Source organism: Meleagris gallopavo, chromosome 17 (genome assembly GCF_905368555.1).
Source record: "Meleagris gallopavo chromosome 17, MGAL_WU_HG_1.1, whole genome shotgun sequence".
Lineage (NCBI taxonomy): Eukaryota > Metazoa > Chordata > Aves > Galliformes > Phasianidae > Meleagris > Meleagris gallopavo.
In genome coordinates, this window is record NC_139420.1 from 5,553,080 (window position 1) to 5,565,210 (window position 12,131).

General features: G+C 49.2%; 1 protein-coding gene across 11 annotated transcripts in view; it reads right to left on the minus strand.

Annotated features, from left to right (window-relative positions):
- KDM2B (lysine demethylase 2B) overlaps positions 1-12,131 on the minus strand; it is a 100,113-nt gene that overhangs the window by 16,452 nt on the left and 71,530 nt on the right. For all 11 annotated transcript variants that reach the window (XM_010720116.4, XM_085238905.1, XM_085238908.1 and 8 more), the window contains one exon: positions 501-725. In XM_010720116.4, the coding sequence (XP_010718418.2) occupies positions 501-725 (225 nt within the window). The remainder of the gene's footprint in view (positions 1-500; positions 726-12,131) is intronic.

Here is a 12,131-nt window from a genome sequence, read left to right on the forward strand (position 1 = left end):
ATCCCAAGTAGCCCGTGGCCACCAATGACAAAGTCTTGTAGGATGCCAGTCAAAGATTTCTCCATATCTTAAAGGAGTTAAGCAGCTAAGATGGTAAAGACCATTGCAAGGCACTGCAAGAATCTCAGAGGCCCAAACCAAAAAGGCCTCTTCTTTTAATGAGAGCTTCACACACCTCCCCTCCTCCCCTAAATCCCAGAATCTCAGAGCGAATGAGTGCCAATGTCTGGTTTACTGATTATAATCACATCAACCTTCCATATTACTGAGAATGGAAGCCATGTAAGTACGTTTTAGGAGTGCTCTGGTTTGAAACTTTGGGATAAGTCAAAAGTGATGGGAAGAAGAAATCATCTGAACTGTAGGGGTGCAAATTACATTGTTTTACCCCACGCACTTCAGAAACTTCACAGTAAAGAGTTCTCAGTTCCACACCTTGTCACCAGATGCCAACACAAGAAAGAAATCTCCAGAAGAACTGTAGCAAGAGGTTTACTTACTGCGATACACTGCCTCATAATGCAGGACTGTTTCATCCTGCCAGGCCCCCCAAACTTCTTCATGTCTTTGCAGAAGTGACACTCGCCACACTCTGTCCGCAGGCACGCCTCGCACTTGCGGCATCGCGTCCTCCTCCGGCGTGCCCCGGCCGTGCTCCGGTTAGCTGCGAGCTTCACCGCAGAGGCAGCGCCCAGCTTCCCTTTGGGCCGTCCGACCGCCCTGTTCTGAAAAAGCCAGACACACGAGGTTAACTCGCATCCCACTTACCATCTAAACAACAGAAATTCCTTTGATGGGAGCTGTACGCATCTTAGATGTAAAACTGACAGATGTATCAAATATACACAGATGGCTAATGCCCAGCAGATGCATACAATCATTCTTACAGCTAAGGAATTCCATTACCTTTTGAGGAAAAGATGCATTGTAAAAAGACAAAGAAATCTAGGCTCCAGTGAGAGATGCCAAACCTAATGCAAGCCCAATTCAACAGGAGGGCACTGACTATGCACAAGTCAACGCAGGACCAAGTCCCACGTGACATACTTGGCTTAGGTCAAAGACATAATCTGTGCCATGGCTGAGCTCGGGACTGCGAGCTCCTAGGACCGTGCTCAGGTTAGCCACAAGGTTTGCTTTCCTCCTTCAGAAATGGAACAGACTAAGGAGACAGCAAAAGTAATTATGAGGCTAGATATGGCAGGGCAATGTTCAGCAACAGTAGCTCAAGTCACAGCAACCTCCCTAATGAAAAGGGAAAGTATGAGCTACTGCCAAATGGCAAGGTAGGAAATAAAATACAAATACTACAAAAACCTTCCAAAATAGCTTCCCTCATATCCAATACCAACAAGTGCTCCTAGCCAGAATACTAACTGATGCTGTGCAAAAAGGACATCCCAGGTCTGGAATTCAATGACTTTTACAGTAGAAATTAAAGGAACCCAACAAGATTTTAAATGATTAGGTTAACTGCAACAGATTCACTCTACTTATCTAATTTTCATGTTCTAATAAGAAATTCCCTGTTAAGTGTAAGAACATACATCTCAAGTCAAATATCCCTAACAAAATCACTGTCTGAAGGTAATTACACACAGACTGGCTTGGCTCATCCTTAGCACTGACAGCTTTCGCTATAAAGATGACAAAAACAGGACCACAAAGCTCATGTGTGCTGCTACTGGAATATCTTTCTCACTTTCTGCGCATCTCAGCACACACAGCACAATCTAAGCAGTTTCACTTTCTGTTTGCACTGCATTCTGGGCGATCACTGAGGTGGGACGAGGTGGAAGGAGGTGGACCGCAGGAAGCCAGGCAGAATTTCCACTGCAGCTTTTAAAAGAGCCAGGAAAACATTCTACCTGCTGCTGTGAAAGCTTCCCGAAGTGTCCTACTATACACTAACCATGCCTGCTGTAACTGAGGTGGGAGAAAAAGCTGCTCAGCTGCTGCCAACGTTACACAGATTTCTACAAGTTTTAATTGCACTCCTCCAGAACAAGCTGGATCCCGCTGTGCTGTGTGAACACACAGAGGTGTAGCTTCCCATCGGAAACTGCACCAGACACACAGATTTCAGATCAATTTCAGACACTCTAAAGAATAAATATTTGCCTTTTAGACCAACATCGCTGCCTCTCAAGGATAAAGTCAGTGCTGGCAGGACTGGCTTAGCACCTAGATAAGAGATAATTTCCTTCCTCAGCATGAATCACCCCTCCGCTGTCTCTATTAGAGCCTCCGCTGGCAAAGGAAATGAGAAAAACGAACCAAAGGGAGTAAGTTAAACTGAAATACACACAACAACCCAGGCAGCTCCTCTTCATCAACGGCACGCAGATGACTCTGTGAGTCCTTGACTCCTTCCCACTAGGTCTAAACACAATTTTTTTAAAAGCAACAAATACCACTTACAATGCCATCAGAGTGGGCTTTTTCAAATGCAATCTCTCTCAAGGAAAATTCAGACTCAGTGCCCCCCCATGAGAAAGGCAATGCCTGGCACAAGTATTGCACCACAGCACCGAGAGCCCAGACCTAGTTGTGAGGACTGCATCTCAAGCACCAGGTCAGTGGGAAGACAGAAGTGGTAAAAAGGCATTGCTTGAAGGTGGAATTTGAGATTCCTGATTAAAACATAAAAATGAAATAAAAAAACAGGAAGGCAAAGGTATAAGAACAAGTCTGAAGCCAAAGCACAACTCAGATTTCCTTATGAACCACCACACAGCAGAAAGCAGGCAGGCAGATCTCTGCCTCACTCTATGTAACACACTTACCCAGCCCTTTTCATCACCCATCAGGAAACACCAACAACTGTCCCAGCTGGGTCTGGGTGAGCTGAGCAGCAGCCAGCTCCCAGCCAACCCGCCCTCAGCCCAGGATGTCCCAGCCAGCAAGGCTGGAGGGGCCTTGTAGGAATTCCCACTCGTATCCAGTTTCAAGGGGCTCTAACTTGGCCACTTACAAATCTCACCAGCAGAAATCTGGCCTGTGGGTTGCTATCCCAGAAAGGGGCTGGAATTCAAGGGGAAGAAGGAGCCTCCAACACGACTTGGGGTTTATTTAGCACGTGGCAGACAGCCAGATGAATTCCAGGTCAATGCTAGGGAAGAGAAGCTGTGGGATTTCCAGCTCAGACCATGGGTTTACAATCCAGCTGCCCTGGCAGGTAACCTGGTGAAGAGATCCCTGGTGGCTGTTTCCATTTCTGCACAGCAATTCAGGGCCCTCCCAGGACAATGCCACAGAACTGCCCCATGAATAGAGGGCAATGGTAAAATCTCCCCAGGTTGGTTTACCACAGCAGCCAGAGAGCAGCAGCTGCCCAGCCACCAGATGTAATACACTCTGGACTACAAAGCTGCCTAACAGCAATGAATTTGGGATTACCCTCCTTCTCCTCAGATAGAGAAGGGGATAGATTTGCAAACTGATCTTTCAGAAGTGCTGAGCTCCAAACTCAGTGTGAATTCTGCTCCAGATGGACTACTGCTGGGGGAAGCAGACATCAGTGATTTGAACCTTTGAAGAAGGCTATGTAGATGTGGGAGTAAGACCAGGTATCACAGTTTCAAGTTATTTTGAACAGAAAGGAAATGCTCCCAGTTCTCGCTGCTTGCTTACAGGTACTTTAACACCCTCACAGCAGTTGAGAGCATCTGCTCAGGACCAAGAGCAGGGTCAGAGACACCAGAGGCACTAGGGGAAGCGCAGTGCTTACTGCAAGAGAATCACAGCTTAGATGTTTATAGCAACATATTTCTGACCTTCACAGCTGCAAAGAATAACTTGAAAGATCCCAGACAAGCAAAAAAAGTAGCAAAAGAAGACAACACTAGAAGAGCTATCGGCTGTTAAAAGCATCACTAAGTAGGTGCTGACATTCTCCAACTACAATCCCAGCACCAAGTGTCCCTGCTGGAACTTCACATAGATGAAGGTCTGCTGATATCAGGAGACAGTCCAGGATGCTCCAAGAGCACGGCTGACAAATGCTACAGCCCTGAAATAAACTCTTCTGCAAGTGGCCTTGGCCTGGGCACATCTCACTCCAGCAACCCAGTTGCTGCCAGCAGCACCATATCACAGCTCTTGGAGAAATCCAGGGGCACGCACAGAGTCCATCTGAAGGGCTCAGCAACAGCCAGCGCTGCAAGACCCCAAAGCACTTCACTTCCTAACCAAGAATGAACCCAACAGCTTATGTATCTGTTGTGTAATTCTCTCCAAGAAAAGACATCTTACAGCTGCAGTTTTCATTGCTTCAAGGTGCCATGCCACATTAGTCCATCCTTTCCACCTGCAGGATGGGAATGATTTCCTGTTGTAACACATGGACAGATTCTCATTATGCTGATTCGGTGCAGTTTGACCAAGTCCATACAGCAATACCAGCACTGAAAGAGAGATGAGGACCTGGAACTTCAGCAGTACTGGTCCTGTGCTTAGACCTTTTATGGCCCTGTATACCAACCCAACAGTATTAATGGCATTAGAATACATATATTTAATCACTGGCAATTTATTTTCTGACAACTGATCACAAATCCCAGAAAAAAAATGATGTTAACCCACAATTCCTAACTGCTGTATGCTAGAACACCACCTCGATGGGCTGGAATCGGACCTCTACTGGGCACTGGAGAAATCCCCCAAGTGCCAGGGAGAAGGAATCCAGTTGATGATTTCTTTATCTCTCCACACCACATCAGAGGTGGGCAGAAGCTTTTTTTTTTTTTGACTCAAATGAGGGGGAAGCACTGGAGGACGAGGCTCCCTGCTCCCTAGACAAGCTCAGACCAGCCAACAATTCTTCAGCACGAAGCCAATCTCTTCAATGATTTACAGAAACCCTAGTAAGAGATGGAAGAAAGAAAAGGATGATACAACTGCAGGAATTCAGTGGCGATGAGAAGGAAGCTAGTTTAAGGCAGCAAAAATCATGTGGATGTCAATAACACCCTTAAAAGTTGTACGACTGAAGAGTGAAAGCCAACACCATGGATTTCATGTGTCTGACTACAGCTATCTGCCCAAAAGAGATCTCCAGTTTCCCCTAATGGCAACAGCCATGTCACCCACATGTTCCTGCCATACTGGAAGCGTCCCAGGCAATAAGCATCAGGGCAGGGGTAGGCAGCACAACTTCTCTCTTCCCAGCCACCCGCAGACAGGACCAAGCTCCTCCAGATGTTCCCATCTCCCCTGATTCCTACCCACAACCCTTCTTGTCCTCTCCTGTAGCTCCCAGGGACCACCACTAGGTCACCACACAGAGCTCCTCCGCTGAAGAAACAGAGCCATTTCCCATAAGTCAGTGGAAGAGTTTGTACCTTGCAGCTCTGTCTGCACATTAGTGACACTCAGCAGCTTTTCTGCCAACAGAGCCACGTTGTGATACAGGTGTGACAAAGCTGCAGTCAGCACTGATGCAAGTGCCCCCATTTACTCTCCTCCACTGGTGACGAGGTAGAAGTTAGGCCTGGAGGACGGAATAAGATTTATCAGCAAAAATATGCTTTTGTAGATAAGCTGCATCCAAAGTAGAAGCTGTTAAAAAGAATGACACCAGCAAACTGTACAGACTTGGGGCACTTTGCACAAACGCAGCTTCTCTTCTTACTTTTGCTTGGGAGAAACTCCACCACTGCTGCTTAGGAACACTCTTCTCACTCTGTTTACACACACAGCTCCACTGGAGGAACTGTCACTGCCACAAACAATGTTATGTCCTACCCCGAGCAGCCCAGCAGATCAGGGCATGTGCCCAGGCCCTCGTGCTCCCAGCCCGCCGCTGGTGCTGACTGCAGCGCAGTAAATTCTATCCACACCCGTGCTGCGAAACATGAGTCCTGACCTTCTCAGCCTAGCCATGGACTAAGGGTAAATGAGAGGTTGAAGGCAGAAGCTGGAAGAAACCAGGAGCGACACCACCATGGCTCCTACCCACACACCAATGTTGTGCTGCTGAGCTACACCTGCAGAGCTGGAGCGTTCCACCTGCTGCACACCTGGCACATCACCACAGAGTAACAACCACCATCCTGGGCAGAAGACACGGTAACTGCACGTGTTAAAGCAGGCTCATATGAAAATTCAGCTGGAGCCATGCTTGGGTCTGCACCACTGAGACTGTTTTAAACAAAGAGAAAGAAAAGCGCTGCACAAGGCTTTGCTGCACAGGTCACAGAGCTGTTATTTAAGTTCAGGAATTCCACAGAAAGGCTCTCCACTTTCTCACATTAATTTTTGTTATGCAGTTAGATACAAAATTCTACCAAAACAAAGAATCTCGTGACACAACCAACCTCCCAAATTCCTCCAGCCAGAACTTGCACCTTTCACAGTGATTTCACAGCTGGTGCAACGCAGCTGAGGCTAAACTGCTCCCCGACCCGTGAGCTCTTAAAAAAAAAACTATACAGGAATTACATCAGAATTGGGAAGCAAATTGAAAAGGCCTAGCGAAGGACAAAGTTTGAGGACGGGCAGGGGCTGAGAGCTGAGCAGCGAAGGAGCCCATGTGCTCACGCCACCCATGGAATGCAGCGGAGCCTCAGTGAAGTGACTCCCCCAAGACCTGGCCTGGTCTGAGCTGATAGCATAGCTCCAATTCTCCATGTCCGCACCAGATCCATGCCCTGAGCACACTGCAGCCAAACTTCCAGCTCTGATCTCTCAGGGCAATGCGAAGTGAAGCGCAAGGAGCGAGGTGGGGTCTGGAGAACAGACGGAGCCCCCAGCCCATGAGCTAACTTGTCTCCAGAAGCAAACGATGAGACTATCTAAAGGAGCAAAACACCTTGAATTACAGACAAAAAAAACGAGTTCACAGTTAAATTGCATGCACATGTTTAATCCTATTCCTGGTGCATTTTCAATTGCTCAGGTAGTTCTTAGAAAGTAAACTACTCGATCTAGAACATATGTTCTGGATTATTTTTCACAGATTACTCCATAAATCCAGAAAGTTTCTTCTTCTTCATCCAAAGAAAAATTAGAACCTTCGAAAAACAAACCCCGCGACCAGCAATAAAAGTTCTCTTTCCATTTTAATACGCACCCTCCCCTCCGCTCCGCTCCACACCCCCCATCCCCGGCCACAATCCTGCCCACGGACTCGGCCCGGCACGAGGTGCCGGAATCAGGCACCGGAGCCCGAAGTCCCGCAGCCCTCCGAGGAAGCCGGCTACAAAACCCGACCCACACCCCACGACGGCCGCGGAGCCCCTCCCGCCCCGCGGGGCCCCGGGGGCTGCCCTGCCCTGCCCGGCCCCGCTCCCACCCGGGGGCCGCGGACACGCCCGGGGCCGCGGCGGCGCCTCCGCTCTCGCCGGGCCGGGCCGAGCCGGGCCCGCTGCCGGCCCCACATTGTTCCCGGCCCCACTGCCGGCCCGGCCCGGCCTCCTCCCCTCCCTTCCCGCTGCAAACTTCGCCGCCCGCCCCGGACCTGCTCCGGCCCCGGCTCGGGCCCCGGTCCCGGTTCGGGCTCCGGTTCCGACTCGTAGTCCTCCTCGTCGGCGCTCGCAGACATGGCCATGGCTCATGGTGGGCCCAGGCGGAGCCGAGCTGACATGGCTGGAGCGGCGCTGCTGGCGGAGCCCCGCTCCCCGCACACACACACACATGCAGGAGGAGGAGGAGGAGGAGGAGGAAGGGGGCCGTGCATATTCATGCCAGGCAGCCAGGAAGGGGCCGGCCCCAGCGCCGCGGCCAATCGCGGCCCGCTCGCACAAAGCCGTTCCGCGAGGACAGCGGGGACGGCGCGGCCGCTCGGTGGGGCAGCGCCGGGCGGCGGCCCCGAGCCCCGAACTCGGCCGGACCCGGGCGCCCGCGGGCGGGGATCCGCGCGGAGCGGGCGGCGGGGCCTGCGGGTGGGCCGGGCCGGAGCGCGGAGACAAAGGAGCCGGGCTGCGAGCGGCCTGGGAGCCGCCACGGAGCCCCGCTCCGGGGGAGCCGCTCGGCCCGGCCCGGCTCGGCTCCGTGCGCTGAGATGGCCGCCCCGCCGCCGGAACTCCGAGCCCGGGCGGCTCGGCGCGGAGGGTCGGGGCGGCCAGGCCCCAATCGCAGCGCTGGGAATTACGTTTCCCATTGGATTTCTGGGCCTTGCTTTCAGGGGAAGTCCCGATTCCATTCCAGTTGTTAGGGTTTTGCCTCTGGCTCCTACGCCCACAACCGTCGAATTAAACATGAGATTAAATATTTGCATGTGCTGAGCAACCGAGAAGCCGTAAAGCAGCAGACCTAATGGTCTCTGCATCAGGATTTCTGCCAAATGAGTTCAGCTCCGTTCCCCAGCCCCAATCACCACGTGGCCCCACAAACAAACACCCGTGGCTCTGCAGAGCACGGCACTGCCCTGCGCCTTCACACCACCTCGTGGCCCTGCTCCACCTAACAAAGTTCAGCCAAACTTTAACACGGCGGACAGGCGGCTGCTGACAAAGCCAAGTGTATCGCGTAATGATGGCCCTTCCTCATTGTGAACACGTTAAATCTCCATTTCTTGTTTGCACTGCTGTCCTCCTGCCAGCCAACACATTATGGGAAGCAATGGTGCTGCCCCACGATGCCAGCAGCCAGGCGTTCGCTCCCAGCCGGCCCTCAGTGAGCTCAGTGTCTCCTCGGGTTTCTCTCCCTCCATTGTGTTTGCACACAAGGCAGAGCTGAAGCAGATGAAAGCCCGGGCACGAAAGGCATGTGCCTAAGGCCTTGGCTTTCTGAATCACAAGGTTAGAGCAGAATCCAATGTTTTCTGGAGGACAGGAAAGAGGGATGTACGTCTTGGTAGAGGCCTACAAAGGAGATCCTGAAGATAGGAAGCTAGAGTAAGTGGCCTGCTTGCAGCAGCGTTGGTGCTTGTGGAACAGCTAACATGAGGATGCCCAGTCCCACACCTGCCCACGGGCTGACCTCCACATGGAGAAAAAAAAACAACCTGGAACACCCCCCAAGGCCAATCCACCATGGTGAAATACGATTCACAGCAAATTAGATCCCAGCGTATCTCACCCTCCTCCCTTCTCTCACAACACATCCTACCACTCACAATACCCGCTTGGTCCACCAGCACAAAGTGCTGAGCTGCTCTTCTCAGCCACCCCGGGAGTCTGCTCCACTCTGCCCCTTCCAGCAACACAAGTGACGAATGAGCTGCAAGGTCCTGGCAGTGTTGCCCCATCTCTGCAGGTGCCCGAGGCCATGGATGAGCCCTGGGCAGCCTGAGCTGAGGGGCAGACAGCCCATGGGTTGGGGCCAGAGCATTTGAGGTCCCTTCCAAGCCAACCACGTGATTCTATGTTCTGTGAGCAGGAGGATGCACACACCAAGACTACAGAGTGATTTTCAGATGCTGGGTAAACTTTGTAGAGCTGACATTTAAAAAAATAAAATAAAAAAAATCACATAGGATAGGATATAAATTAGCAAATTCGGAATCGGGAAAAGAGGGAGAACAACATAATAAAATGAACTTTTCTGATTGCAATTGCTCTCTGAAAATCTCATCTTGTGCAAGAGCAGCTAACCATTCGCAGATATATTTAATACACAAAAAGAACTATTAAGAGAGCATTTTCCAGCATGATTCTTTCAGCTTGTCTACACCAGAGAACACTAAATTACAGCAAACCACGAGCTACCCTTGTGCAAGCAGTTCTAGCAGTGCACATCTGACAGTCCTGGCACACTTTACAGCAGTTTAGAAAACAGAATGAGCACCGACCCAAGCCATGCCTGTACTGCTGTAACTGTGTCCACACCGCAGCCTTGCGTGATGTAATGTGTGTGATATAAGTAATAAATTACATCCTTAATTGAACTGCTGAACTAGCCTTAGTGAGAGCTGCATGCAAACAGAGTACTTTCTATTCTGAACTGTTGGTGCTGATTGCTCCTCACCTGAACTCATATATAAGTCAATATCATAATCTTCTCCACAGAAACCAATTACGTTGTCACAAACTGAGACAATAACCTCAAGCGAAGAATAAACAGCAGGAGCAGATGAGTGCCAAGGAACTGGATTTTATTCTCATGCAAATATCCTTAAGTAGTAAAACCAATGTGAGGGGAGTGAGACTACCACCCCTGCACTCTGTATACTTGCTCTTGAGCTGCTCCAGGACCAACAGATCTCAGCTGTAGCTATAAGAGCTCAGTGCCAAACAGAACCTGTGGTGTCAGTCGCACACTGGAGTTCATCACAGAACGTCCTGAGTTAGGTGATCCTTGTGGGTCCCTTCCACGATTTATGATTCTGTGATTCTCAATTTGAGGTGAAACATTTTTTAAAGGCAAACCCCATAGAGATGTTTATGAATCGCATCTTGTCCTGCATCAGGGTAAAGGAGTTACCCTGTCACTTTCTAAGGATTGCTGTTTTGGCCCAAGTGTCTGCTCACAAGAAATACGATTCTAGCTGTTGGATCTGGGCAAATTTCAGAATGCTTTTTTCTAGACTTCTAGCCAATATCTCAGTCACTCTCCATGTTATCAGAGATGCTCTGACAGCTTTCTTTTCATCTTCAAATATCCACCCAGTGTCACCATCCTAGCGCTTTCTATTATTTCTTTTACCTGGACAATGACATAAGAGCAGTCACCAGATGTATCACCACAATCTCTTTAATAAAATGGCTGATCCATCAATCTTGGATCAAATAAGGTAATTCAATTAAGAATAACATACTGGTTGCTCCTTCCACATAATGCCCATACCTTCTAACCAGTATCCAACACATGGGAAGCAAAGAAGGAGAGGACTGCACCACTCTAGACGGCACAGTCCTGGGCTATTACAGCACAGCAGAGGAGGAGCACACAAAACACCAAGAGCCCAGGCTGAATGTGATGCTTGTAACTCACTTACTTAATCTTTCTCAGAGATTTAAGAAACAAAACAAAAATCTACAAAAACAAAAAACCAAAAAGCCACCATGTTGTCTTACAAATAAAATAAGACTGCTTTCTGAGGATACTGAAACATCACGTATCTGCCATATAAGGCAAAACCACCAAATCTTGGGAATGTACTGATACAACACTGAGGCCTTCTACCCTCACAGCATCAGATTTGTGGGAACAGGCAGGCACCAACAAACCCAGCAGCACCTGAGATCTGGAGGTGTGAGTGCACTCTGTACAGGAAAAGCCATGGCACAATGGAATTACCTGCTGGGAAATGAGGGAAATCCTGCCACGCTTCCTTCTTTCACAAATGCTTCTATCAGGGAGCATTCCCACAGCACAGTTCATCTCCAAGAGCCATGTTCTGCCAGTAAATGCAAAATACTGAAGTAGGCTCCTAAGAAGATAAGAAATGACTGCCACGCTGTGGAGGAACATGCAAATGGATGTGGCTGCTAGCTAAAATAGTGGATTAACCAGAATATGCAACCTGTTTTCCTTGAAGTGGCTCGGTGTGCTTTGCCACACAGCGCAAAATGCTCTTGTTGAGACAGCTGTGTCCAGTATCTGGTAGCAGCTTTCAAATCTAGAGACCAAACCCAAACAACGAGAGACAAACAGTGCGCTGAAATGTAAGCAAACAAAGAGCTGAAGGACAGTTTTCCCCATGAGAGCACAGGTGCTCAGCTGTCACCTACATTGGTGTTTGTAGGGTTTGGGTTTGTAGGAAAACATCCAGGACAAAAACAAGCAAAACACTCTAGACTCACAAAGCTGCTTAGCTTTCATCAGCCTTTTCTCCACTTCTTTTGTTAGATTTGCTGATTTTCAAAAAGAAGAGCACTTCTGTGCCTTGTATTGGCCTACTAGTGCCTGCAGGAAAGTCATGAAGTTGAAACAAGACCTCATTTATATTCTCAGCAGACTTTAATTTCAGTGTGCTATGGAATCTAAAAGGAAGCCATCTTCTCAGGGACAGAACATACAATTCAATTTTGTTCTGAAAAGTGCATGCAGGATTAATGTCCGTAATTGCACAGCACATAACTGTGGAATGACAAACGCCTTCCACATCGCTCTGCCAATGTGCTTCGATCCAGAAACAAAACTATTAAATCTCAGATTTGTAACTTATAGCTTGAATGGTTTTCATCTTGGGGCAGGGGAGAACACAAGGATGCTTGAAGACTTAATCAGATCCCAGTCTCAGATTT